At 39.6% G+C, this 12,981-nt stretch overlaps 1 protein-coding gene across 7 annotated transcripts in view; it reads right to left on the reverse strand.

Annotated features, from left to right (window-relative positions):
• LOC136886823 (zinc finger protein 567) overlaps positions 1-12,981 on the reverse strand; it is a 232,683-nt gene that overhangs the window by 47,381 nt on the left and 172,321 nt on the right. For all 7 annotated transcript variants that reach the window (XM_068231005.1, XM_068231004.1, XM_068231001.1 and 4 more), the window contains one exon: positions 6,682-6,750. In XM_068231005.1, coding sequence (XP_068087106.1) covers positions 6,682-6,750 — 69 coding nt within the window. The remainder of the gene's footprint in view (positions 1-6,681; positions 6,751-12,981) is intronic.

Genomic DNA, 12,981 nt, shown 5'->3' on the forward strand with positions numbered 1-12,981 from the left:
CAATATCCAAGGTATTTGTAGAGGAAAGGAATGACAGGTGACAAATCAAGTCATATACAGAAAGACAGGAAGATGAAAGGGAACACACAGTAGGATAAACACAATAAGAGATCAGTGAGGGAAAGAGGAGACAAGGGCAATCTCCGCATCATACATACACTGCTGTCTTCAAACAGATGGGTCCTCTCCTTGATGATATTGATGATAATGATGCTTGTTGTTTAAAAGGGCCTAACATCTAGGTTATTGGCCCCTAATGGTACAAAATCAGACGAAATGTAATGACAATTTAAAATACGAAAATTCATCCACGGACCAGAATTCAAAACTTGATGAAGAAGGAATGGATGAATATGAATGTTAAATAATCAGCGATTCAACTCACAATCTTAAAAAATTATTTAAAAAATCAATCCACTGACTGGAATTCAAAAAGATGACGACGAAAAATGATTATGAACTTAACCCCTTGGCTTACCTAACTGTCCAATCGACGGGATGGGCTACCTTGGACTCTACTTATGTAGCCACCGAATCGATGGGGCAATGCAGTGCCCTATGTTATCGACGAAACGGGGAAGTAATTAATTATTAATTCAACAGATGGCATTAAAATGCTTCTTTATATTACAAGGAAGTCTCTTATTGCTGTATTTACATTATCTTCGGTGAATAACCACTGTATTTGAAGATAGCTGAACAGCTGTTGTCAGTAACGATGAGTGTGTGCAAAGCTATAACCGAGCGGGAAGTTGTGGATATCTTACTAGACAGTGACTGTGATGAAGATTATGATTTATCTGAAAATTCTTCTAGTGAATGTAGTGATGAAGACACCGTATCTGTGCTTAGTGAAGTTAGTGATAATGGTACGAGTGATGAAGCAGACGTAAATATTGCAACTGTAAATGTTCCTGCGCACCGTAACAATCAAACAGAAGGAAGAGTGGAAGTGGAAATCTACGTGTCCATTACAAGATATTCCCACAAAAATGCAATTTATGGGAATTCCTGGGTAAGTCCTATTTTTCAAAACAATGAACTTAAGGCTAAAAACATTCTAATCAATTTCTCGGTGATGACTTTTGGCAAAGCTCATGTGATGAAACAAACAGATATGCATTACTAAGTGAGTATATTTCCTACAGTATATTTTTTTGCTGTAATGTAGCAAATTTCATTGTAATAGTTACTTGTACTGCGTTGGCTTTTGGAGAACAAGGTGGCTGCTGCCCAGCTTGTGACCTGAAGATGACGGCAGGACAGCAATTGCAGGTTTGGTTCTTTGTTAGGTGTTAGTACTCGCAACAGCTCCCCTATTGTCTTCACTACGCATCGTTAACGCAGTTCCAAGATTCCTTGTACTGTATTTCTAAACTACTGTCGGTGTCAAGAATCGAACCCAGGTTGCCTTAAAGAGATGGTAGAATTCTAGACCAGAATCACAATCGGGTTCATTTAATTCTGATTGTTCATGTACTGGTTTCGCATTATTTGAGCGAATAGTTGTGGTGATATTAGTATTTAAATACAGCCATGGCCATGTATGAACCTAATATGCATCAGAATTTTAAAAGTAAATCACAGGCTCCGAGCACATATTTACAGTAGAAGTCCGCTATAGTGAATACGGCATATAATGAGAACTCCGCTAAAGCGACGATTGTTTTCTGTCCCTTCAAAATTCCTATATTAAACTGTGTATAGTCCTTCGGTTACAGAGAGAGCTCTATCACAGACGCATCCGTTATTACGAGTGATTAAGTGCGCGCGATTCTTTCCGTTACCGATACTTATGCACCAGCGAAGGTATTGCATGCGATCGATTACCTTCGGCATCATTTCCTCGCTATGTGCACTACCGAGTTCTCTCGTCGACATTCGAAGGGGATGTTGGAGTTGATTAGTAATACCCGTCAACTGCTGTTCCATGAAAATTCAAAATGAAAGGGAACATATTTTCGTAATAAATGCGTAAATAACGCGCCCGATAATGGTTGTTAACTCATCAAAAATTAAGGCTGACTAAACGACCGCTTAATTTTGAGGCTAAATACTGCAATTAAGTAAAAATGGGATACACCTCGAAATATGCAGAGTGCTTAATTGATTTCAGAGTTTAGTTTATATTTTCTCGCGTCTGGTTAAATTACGGAAAGGCTATTATGAAAATTTATAGCGAGAAGGTTATCATTTCTCTACTGGCGAGAGAAGTGTTTTTTCATCATACATATAGTACGGTTAAGATTGGATAGGTGACGCCGTTTGAATAAGAAAACTGAAACGTTTGCAACAAAATGCGATTGATCATCTTCAGTACGGTATAGTTTTCTCACTTTGTGCATTTGCAAGCTCTCTTATCGACATTCAAAGGCGATGTTGGAATTGATTAGTAATACCCGTCGACTGCTGTTCTCGAAAGAAAATTCAAAATGAAAGAGGATAACACATTTTCGTAATAAATGAGTAAATAACGTAGCCGATAGCAGTTGTTAACTTGTTAAAAATAACGACTGAAGTAAACGATATCTTGATTTGAATGTTATATACGGAAATTAAGTAAGAATGTGATACACCTCAAGATATGCCAGAGTACATCACTGATTTCAGAGGATATTTCATATCTTCTCGAATCTAGTTAAATTTCGGAAAGGCTATTTACATGTAAATTTTTCGCGAGTAGGTTATCACTTCTCTACATGCGTTTCAAATATGATTTCATGATACATATACGGTTACGTTAGGTGACGCCGTTTGAAGAAGAAAACTGAAGTGTTTGCCACAAAAACCTCTGAAGTGGTACCGTATTTCTCTTAATTCAAGACTTTTTTTCTCAGAATCTCATGCGAAAACTCAAGGGTTGTCTTGCATTCGCGGCCTAACAGTAAGTTAATGGATGCCACTGGCAACCACGCTGATTCTTTTCACACGCGCACAAAACTCATTGACAATAAACAACCACCTTTTTACTATAGCCTACATCGTTTGCCGCGACAACCGTTTGTACAGTGCCTGTGTGTAACGTCACTGGATCTCAGAAAATAGTGAAGCGAGTATGGCGTTCTATTAGCTTCTACAAAAACGTTTCTCAAATCTGCAGAATGGCATCAAAACATGCGAGCCTTCGAATTCTTAGAAAGGCCATGGCTACTCAGTGGCAGAGTTATAACGTGTCTATTGTACTTGACGCTTAGTAAAATTTATAGTGTTTTATAGACAGCAGGAATATTTTCGTGATTAATAGTCTTATTGTAAAGATACATGAAAAAGATATTGGCAGCAAATTTTCATCGGGTTCTAGTCAATGTTATGATGCCAATTTTAAGTTAATGGTTATTAAACACTTGTAAATGTAGACTAATTGTGCAGCCGCAAGAAATTACGGCATAGGCCTAACTAAAGCCAATATTTGGCGTTAGCGTCAAGACAAAGAGCTAAAAAAAAAATGCCTAGGCCTACTGTACAAAAAATGCATTCAGTGGTCCGCAACAAGGATGCTTTAAAGAAGTCGAAGATGAAATTGTGAGGTACGTGCACAAAAAACGCAAGGGCGGAATGGCCATAGCGTGGCGCAATAAACTCGTTCGTTGACTTTCAACGTCCGTGATTAGGCCTATACATCGCTAGCCGCTGAATTTGGCCAAACCCGGCAAGCGAGACGTGCATGTAGCGGTAGCCGTTATATCTGACGCTGAGTAAAAGTAACATTTTTATATACTGCAAGAATAATTACTTGAAGGATCGTCATATTGCAGAAACGCATGGAATAGGTATTGCCGGCAAATTTTCAACGGGTTCTCTTCGGTATTATGATGCCAATTTTAAGTGCAGCCGAAAAAAAAAAAAAAAAAAAGAAAAAAGAAGCATGATGAAAGTTGATGTTCGGCGTCTAAAAATAGTCTAAAAATGCACAGGCCTACTGTACAACAAAGGCATTCATATGATTTTACAAAGTACTTTTTGAGCCTGATTTAAATTTTTTGAAGGAAAAAGTGGGGTTCATTTTGGATTCGGAGAAATACGGTACTATATTGTTTTCAGAATGAAATTTAACACACTCTTTCATGTAGTATCGCATTTCGAAAAATAACAACCAAGTAAGCCGTAGTGTGGATATCATCTGCGGAAACGCAAGTTTTGAACAAACTGATTGCCGTTTCACACCGATTTTAAATGTACATGGGGGGTTTTCCAACTTTTATATAAAAATCAGATATAACGACAATCCGTTATAGCGAGTAAATTTTTGCCATTATGAATTCTCGCTATAACGGACTTTTACTGTATACAGTAAAGCAAAAGTGTTAAAACAATCAGTGGACCTGATCCACAATGCCCCACCTTCCCAGATACTATCTTTAAACAATGGCATATACTGACCAAGAGGCTGCTTCCAGAACACAATCCTGAATCGATGATGCCTTTTGTCTCAAGGGGTCCAAATTCCAGGACAATGGCCCTGCATAATGGCACTTACCGCCAGTAAAGTAAAACCATAGTATTTCTCATATAGCGGTACTAATCTCCAAAAACGTACTCACCGTGTTCTTCACAACGCGCAGACCTATGGTGTTTCTCACATAATGGCGCCACTCATAGGTAACGCAAACCCATGGTGCTCCTCACATAGTGGGTACTAATTACAGGGACCCGTATTATCCCGTGGTGTTCCCGACATAGTCGGTACTAATCACAGGCAACGCGGACCCACAGCGTCGCTCATATATAGTGGTACTAATCATAACCAACCCCTAAACCCCTGGTGTTCCTTGAAACACAGACCCATGATGTCCACAACCACACGCCGAAACACCCCAGTGAGGATAGCCTCTTTTTATCTCCTCAGGGTGTTCTAACCGAATGTGGACAGCAGAGAGGAGCCTCCATCATAGTGGCAGATACCATACACGGGTACTGTAAACCAATAATGATCCAGCCACAGACCCATGGTATTATGCACAGTGGTACCAATCGCAAGAAAAGTTGACTCATGGTGTTCCTCGTGTGATGGTACTAATCAGATGTAATTTCATGATTCAAAATTGAGCATCCCTTGGTCGCCCCTTTTAGTTGCCTCTTAAGACAGGCATGGGATACTGTGGGTGTATTCTTTGTCTGCGTTCCCCATCCACGGGGGGTGGGGTGGTTAAACCTCTCCTTGTTAATCCCAGTTCTATCTCCGCTTGGCCCCCGACAAGCTTATTTGTTTCCCTATTTCACCAGGATGGTGGGCTTGATAGATGCGAGAAAAGAAGGATAAGGAGGAGGAGACGACAGAAACCCAGGAAAGAGAAGGCACATAAGACAAAGATGAGTGCAGATGGTAAATGTTAATGGAAGGCTGAGAAGAAATTCATTTTAAAAACTGGGATTGAAGAGTGCAATGTATGAAAATGTGGAGATGTCCTTGTCCTTTTTAATAATAATAATAATAATAATAATAATAATAATAATAATAATAATAATAATAATAATAATAATAATAATAATAATGTTATTTTCCTTTACATCCGATTAACTACTTTTATGGTTTTCAGAGACACAGAGGTGCCGGAAATCAGTCCCGCATTAAATCTACTGACACGATGCTGACGTATTTGAGCACCTTCAAATACCAATGGACTGAGCCAGAATCGAACCTGCCAAGTTAAGATTAGAAGACCAGCGCCCAAACAGTCTGACCACTCAGCCCGGCCCTTGTCCTTTTGTGTTCTCACGTTTGTCCTTGTCTTGTCTTTCTGTTGTGCCCTTCCAACACGCCGACTGTCATCGTACTGTGTGTTCCCTTCCATGCCACTATCTCTCTAAACACAAATAACTTACTTGGTAAATCATTCTTATGTCCATTGAAAATATACAATGCAAAGAAGGAAGAGCAACTTACGTAGGCAACAACATAAAAATACCAACAAAAAAAAATTAATGTTTTCATGACACAGAATAATAGACCCGATATTCTTTTGGGTTTTTGCCACGAGTAATGGCACAAACCGTAGAGAATGTTTACATTTTGCAAAGACTTTGCTCTGCTTCCTCACATGGTAAATCAGACTGTTCTAATAATGACCGAAGGTTTGAATTCAATTATCATTTCTCTCTCGATGAAAAAGATGAGAGTATTATTGCTTCGATAGAGCAACTGCCAACTTATTCCAAAGCTTTTAACGTTGTTAGAACAGTCGCAGTCATGGTTGGCACATTTTCTCTCCTCTCATAATAATAATAATAATAATAATAATAATAATAATAATAATAAAAATAGTTTGGCCTCAGCTACCATGTACAGGTATTTTGACTTGAAGGAAGCCTGCACATCAATTTTGACATTGTTTTAATCTAGCATATGGCAGAGAAACAAATCTCTGATGGGTGTCAATGACAGAATTTTAATTAATCTTGTCAGGTGAACACCAACTGTGTCACCAGCGATCTTTTTATCTAAATGCTGACATCGTATAACATGAAGTGTCAAAAGGACCATTTCTGCCCTATAAAAGCCTGAGTGCCTCTGCCAAGTTTGAACCGGGCAATCTTGGGATCCAGAAGCTGACACTCGACCACAGATCCAGAGAGGGAGCTCCTAAGGATGATGAGTGCTGCCAAAGTAAGTCGCTCTTCCTCACTAGTATTCGCTCTCCAAATCAAACCCCGACAAACACAAAGTACATTAGCCAATACTACCTGTGGAAGCTCATCATCTGATATCTGCTCCATTTCTGGACTTGGTGCCCTCTGCTCTTGTTCCTGCTCCTAAAACATACAAAAAAAAGTCAATAAAGATTAAAATGCTAACAATTCAAATTCAGAGGAAGTGGAAAGAGTCCCTAACCTTTAAGTCTTGTCTGAATTATGAATACACATTTTAGGGAGTAAAATGTTCGAACAACTAGTAAATTAACAGGATAATAGTGAAAAGGAATACCGTACTTCACGGCATAATCGTCGCCACCGCGTAATCGTCGCATCCTTTATTTTCAATACAAAAATCAGACTTTAAACCTTTAATTACATAATCGTCGCACGTCCAAATTTTGTTCACTAATCTGGTTAAAAGGTAAATGGAACTGCAACGTAAGTTGCACATGAATGCGCAATTTAAATACTTGTATGGTTTATGGGCAATTTGGCAACACAGTCACGTTTGCGACATGTTGCACAACGTATAAATAAATAATACCGGTATATGTACGACGCATGGCTTACCGGTAGACTATCGGCTGTTTGACAACGTGGTCGCGAGACAGTGTACTATTTATTCACCACCTACATATTATGCTTACCGGTAGGCTATCCGCAGTTTGACAACGTGGTCGCGAGACAGTGTACTATTTATTCACCACCTACATATTATGAGTTTCCATTTGAAATACGTAAGGCTGTAAGTTATCGCTTATCGGCAACGTCGCCAGGAAATACCGGCTAGGTAGGTTCAATGGACTTCGAACCAGCCCTCAGATACAGGTAAAAATCCCTGACCCGGCCGTGAATTGAACCCGAGGCCTCCGTGTAAGAGGCAAGCACGCTACCCCTACACCATGGGGCCGGCTCCTGTGTTATTGCGCACGAAGTGAAATCCAAGACGATAACGCAGATTTCCACGGAATTATTCAGCCGAATTATTTACGATGTCTCAGTTGTCATCGCTAGACTCTTATCTTACTACTACGTCATAAGTGTCCGGGCATGGGATGAAAACTTCTATCCAAGCAGTCAAGATAATTATTATCCAATGCTATTAAAGTTTTATTTTATAAACTCGTCAGTAATGTAATGTAAAATCATCAATAACTGGGAAGAAATATTAACCTAATTACCATATGTTTAAAAGAAATTGAAAAAAATGAATGTTTGTTACTGACGTCTCGGAATACAGTCAACTATACAGTAGATCTACACCGCGCTAGCTAGAGCTCCGGTTTGCGAGCTTTGCGCAAATGCAGTAGTGTGTCGCAACCAACGAGCTAAACTGATAAATTGTTGCATGCTTCCTTGCTGCCTAACAGTATTGGCTGCTCTGGAATGGACAGATCACAGATGCATTTATTTCGTTTCAGATTTACGTGAATACTGTAGACATGTGTGCGTGAGAATTTAAGTTTTTAATTTGTGTTTTGGGTGTTTGCAGAAATAATTTGTTTTAATAGTGAACAATTACGGAAAGTCATTTATATCGCAAAACATTAACGTGTGAAGCATTTATAAGCGATTATGGGTAAATATAGAAACTATTCTGCGGGCTTCAAGCTAAGCGTAATTGCCTTCGCTGAACAGCACGGGAACAGAGCTGCAGAAAGAAAATTTTCTGTGAGTGAAAAGTTGGTGCGTGACTGGCGGAAAGTAAAAAACAAGCTAAAAAGCACAAACCCTTCTAGACGCGCGTTTAGAGGTCCTAAAACAGGGAAGTTTCCTATAATTGACGAAGAAGTGTTTAGTTACGTCAGTGAAATACGTAACAATGGCTGCAGTGTATCATATGAAATGTTACAAATTAAGGGACAGGAGGTAGCGCGCAAACACAACATACCGGTAACTCAGTTTAAGGCGACTCGTGGGTGGATTAAAGGGGTTCATGCGACGACACAATCTGTCAGTGCGAAGGAGAACAACACTAAGCCAAAAGTTGCCTGCTGATTACACGGACAAGATTGTAAATTTTCACCGATTTGTCATACGTTTGCTCAAGGAAACTTCGTACTTGCTTTCTCAAATCGGTAATGCCGATCAGACTCCAATCTTTTTTGATATGCCTCGCAACAGCACTATTGCGCTAAAAGGATCACGGAGTGTATTAATGAAAACCAGCGGTAGTAAGAAGTTGCAATGCACGGCAATGCTAGCCATTACAGCTGACGGGAGAAAGTTGCCGCCTTACATCATTTTCAAGAGGAAAATGATGCCTAAGAATACACAGTTTCCCCGTGGAATTCATGTACGAGTGCAACCAAAGGGTTGGATGGACGTAGAACTCATGCTGGACTGGGTTAAAACTGTGTGGAATAGAAGACCTGGTGCACTACTAAAACAACCAGCTCTGCTTGTTTTAGATAGTTTCCGAGGTCACCTCGTGAACGAAGTGAAGCAAATTCTCACTACAAATAAGACACGACAGATAGTCATTCCTGGTGGCCTAACATCTGCTTTGCAGCCACTAGACGTATGTGTTAATAAACCCTTTAAAGACCACTTACGTCGATTTTACAACGAGTGGATGATGAGCGGCGATCAGCAATTGACGCCCGCCGGAAATATCAGGCGTCCACCCTTGGACTTGTTATGCTCGTGGGTGAAGAAGAGTTGGGATCTTATACCACCTGAACTAGTCTCCAAGAGCTTCCAAAGGACTGGGATTTCGAATGCACTAGACGGTTCCGAAGATGACGCAGTGTGGCAGGGAGACGAAGAATCTGATACTGGTATTAACAGAGGCGAGGACGGCACATCAGATAGTGAAACCTGCGATAGCGACACCGAAGATTTGGAATAAATTGCGTACCGGTAAGTCCGCATTTCACAACAAAGCGATAATTTTTTGCAAGTGTAATATTTTAACTTTAATACTCAAATTAATGACAAATTAACTTAATACGTTCATTTTTATTTTCAGGTTGGAAAAACGTTCGCCGAATTGTTGCGAAAAATTATGAATTTTGTTTTAGACTATTTTAATTATTTTGATGTATAAACGCGAGTATTACGTGCATCTTAAATTTGTATCAAATACAATTTAGTTATAAATACATTTTTTGAGTAATACAAATACTGGTACTAAATATTCGTCGTATAATGGTCGCACCCTACAATTTTTTTCGAAATTTTTGGTATAAAAACGACGATTATGCCGTGAAATACGGTAATCTGGCAACAGTAGTAGCAGTAGTAGTAGTAGTAGTAGTAATAGTAGTAGTAGTAGTAGTAGTAGTAGTAGTAGTAGTAGTAGTAGTAGTGACCCTACATAACAAGGCTAATAGTAAAATCCAGTCAACAGAAATGAAATTCACATCAGAACAATGAACCAAAAGACCAGGAAAATTGAGATTAGAAATGAAGCAAACAGGAAGGAGGCTGTTGCTGATCTTTCAGGAAGACGCGTGCTAAAATGCTTTGGACATGTTATGAGGATGGACAGAGCAAGAACAGCAAGAAATTACTTCGACAGGGAAGAGGCCAGTAGGGAGGCCAAGGAATCGATGGATAGGCACAGTGAAATTGGAGGCCGTCAGCAAGAAGGATGTCAAGTGGGAGGACATAGAGGAACAGAAACTATACTCTGACAGGAAGAAGGGGCCAGGACTTGCACGCCTCACCCGAAAAACCGGAGCTCAGCTACCGTGAGCAGGTATTTTGACCTGATGCCATCAAGGCTGCTGGAGTATCAATTTTTATATTCCATATTACTCTATCAGATGGTACAGAAATCAATCTCTGTTAGGAGATCTATGTCAGAGTTTAATTCATTTTTTTAGGTCAACACCAAATGAGCCAGCAAAAATATTTTACATGCCGACATCGCACAACATGGATTGCTGAACAGACCTTCTTCAGCCTTTCAAAAAAAATTCAACTGCACCTTTTGGGTTTGAACCCATGACCTTGGAATCTGGATGCCAATACCCTACCACTGATCCATATAGGAGACTACATTTTGGATTGCATACTCATAGTAGGCAGAGTACGACATAACAGGGCGAATCAAAAAGTTACACTAGCTCGCTGTGAGAGTACGCTGTGTGTCGTGACCATGGCCAATGTGGAGCAAGCTACAGTAACTGCTGACACGTCTGATAGGAAGGTTGGTGTGATATCCCATCGTGTTGCATGTACAAAGTGGGCTAGGCTCAATGGCGCTTCAACTGGATGCTCACTCCAAATTGGAGGTGCGTGCAACAATCAGATTTCTATGGGCTCAATTGCACGGACATTCATCGTGAGATCACTGCTGCATATGACGAGCGTGCAAATTTTTGCCCAGGTATTGTAAAGTGGTGTAAGCAATTTGACACTGGACGCATGGATCTCACGGACGAATATCGCGAAGGCAGGCCTGCAACATCCAGTACTGTTGCAAGTGTTGACGGTATGGATGGGATCATTACAGAGAATCGGCACACAACACTGAAAGAAATTGCCAGCATGCTGAACATTTCATATGGCAGTCATAAACTGTGTCAAAGAGCGGTTCCACGTACGGTCAACGATGATCAAAAGGGACAACGTTTCCAATAGTCACTGGCATTTTTGCAACGGTATTCTGTGGAGGGCAACAAGTTTCTGCGGCGAATCATCACAGGGGATGAAACGTGCATCCACCACATCACCCCCGAAACAAAGAGAACATCGATGTAATGGGTGCACATCACATCACATCACCACCACGAAAGAAGGCCAATGTCCAACCTTCAGCATTAAACGTGAGGAACTTCATCTTATTTGCCCGTATTGAAATGAGATCACAATTGAAATAAAAATCTTTAAGGTTCCACCTTGTTCAATACAAATACACTGTTGTTAGATGGTTTTTTTTACAACATATATTTTATTGCAGAACTAGTTTTGGCGCTAATTTAGGCACCATCATCAGCTGCATAATAAGTAGAGAAACTTGGAGATATAACATTTTAAAACAACATATTGGTATAATTAACTCCTTAATATCCATCTAATGGTAAGTTTAAAACTCTAATTTACAAGCAAGATAACCCTTGTGAGTCAAAATTGTAAAATCTCATCTCTGAGTGATGAGTAGTCTTCAATCTACTGTGATGGCTATTAATCTATACACTCGTAAAAATCAAGTTCAAATGCATTCATAAAATCTTGAAATTTGAGCTGAATCAAGTCCTAAAACGTTAAAATGTTCATTGCACAGGTACACTAGTAGCCATTTATTGGATAAAAACTCGTTGTGTTAATTAAATTACTAGACTGCGCCATCTTCTGATGTTTATTGATATGTGGAAACTTCTTTCTTATGGTTACATAGTGCTGGAGGTGATTGAAAAGTTGGTTGACCATTCGGTGAAATGTTTACAGTCTCTCGGGGACTATGTGGAAAGGTGAACTTACATTGTATGTTATCAAAGCCGTGTTGTCTATGTGTAGGTGGTTTCATACATGGCCATAACTTGGAAGTGTAACTTACTTTTTGATTCGCCCACGTTCAGTCAGACTGCAGGCGTAAGTCTTGTTTTGACATACTACTGTTATCTGAGTCTTGAACATTACATCAGTCCAAATATTTTACACATAGATTTATGTTCTTTGAAAATTTACAAAATCTAGAGAAACCCATTAAACTTTGGATGTAAAGGCATTCAACCTTGAGTTTCAAGAGACAAACAGACCATCAAATATAACAACAATGAAAAACTGACTTGTCTGCAAATAATTTCAAACCACCAAAGGCATGGAAACAGCAATAACAGAGCTGTATCTATTGTATAGATCTCTTTGGGTGCAAAATATCAATCAGTTCCCACTAACCTACAAAATTAAAAAAGTTTTAAGTGACATGCCATTGAGATCATTAGCCAAGGTTATCAATTAATCCATTAATTCGCATGTAGCCACTCTTGTACTGAATTAATTGGGTTTACGTTACACTGTCACAGATAGGTCTTAATGGCGGTGATGGAATAAGAAAGGGCTAGGGGTGAGAAGGAACTGGCTGTTGCCTTAATTATTAAGGTACAGCCCCAGCATTTGCCTGGTGTGCAAATGGGAAACCATGTAAAAAAAAAAAAAACCTTCAGGGCTGTGGGCAGTGGAGTTCAAACACACTATCTCCCGAAAGCAAGCTCACAGTTGCGCAACCCTAACCGAACTGCCAACTCATTTGGTCCCAAATATCTTGGCTCCCATGCATTTTTTACAAAAGTAGTTACCAAAAAGATAAGAGGAAACAATCCTACGAATGTGAGATATTTTCTTTTGTAGTTAGAAAACCCCTCCCAGGGTAGCATGACCAAAAATACAGCTCCGATT

Source organism: Anabrus simplex, chromosome X, assembly GCF_040414725.1.
Source record: "Anabrus simplex isolate iqAnaSimp1 chromosome X, ASM4041472v1, whole genome shotgun sequence".
NCBI classification, from domain to species: Eukaryota; Metazoa; Arthropoda; class Insecta; order Orthoptera; family Tettigoniidae; genus Anabrus; species Anabrus simplex.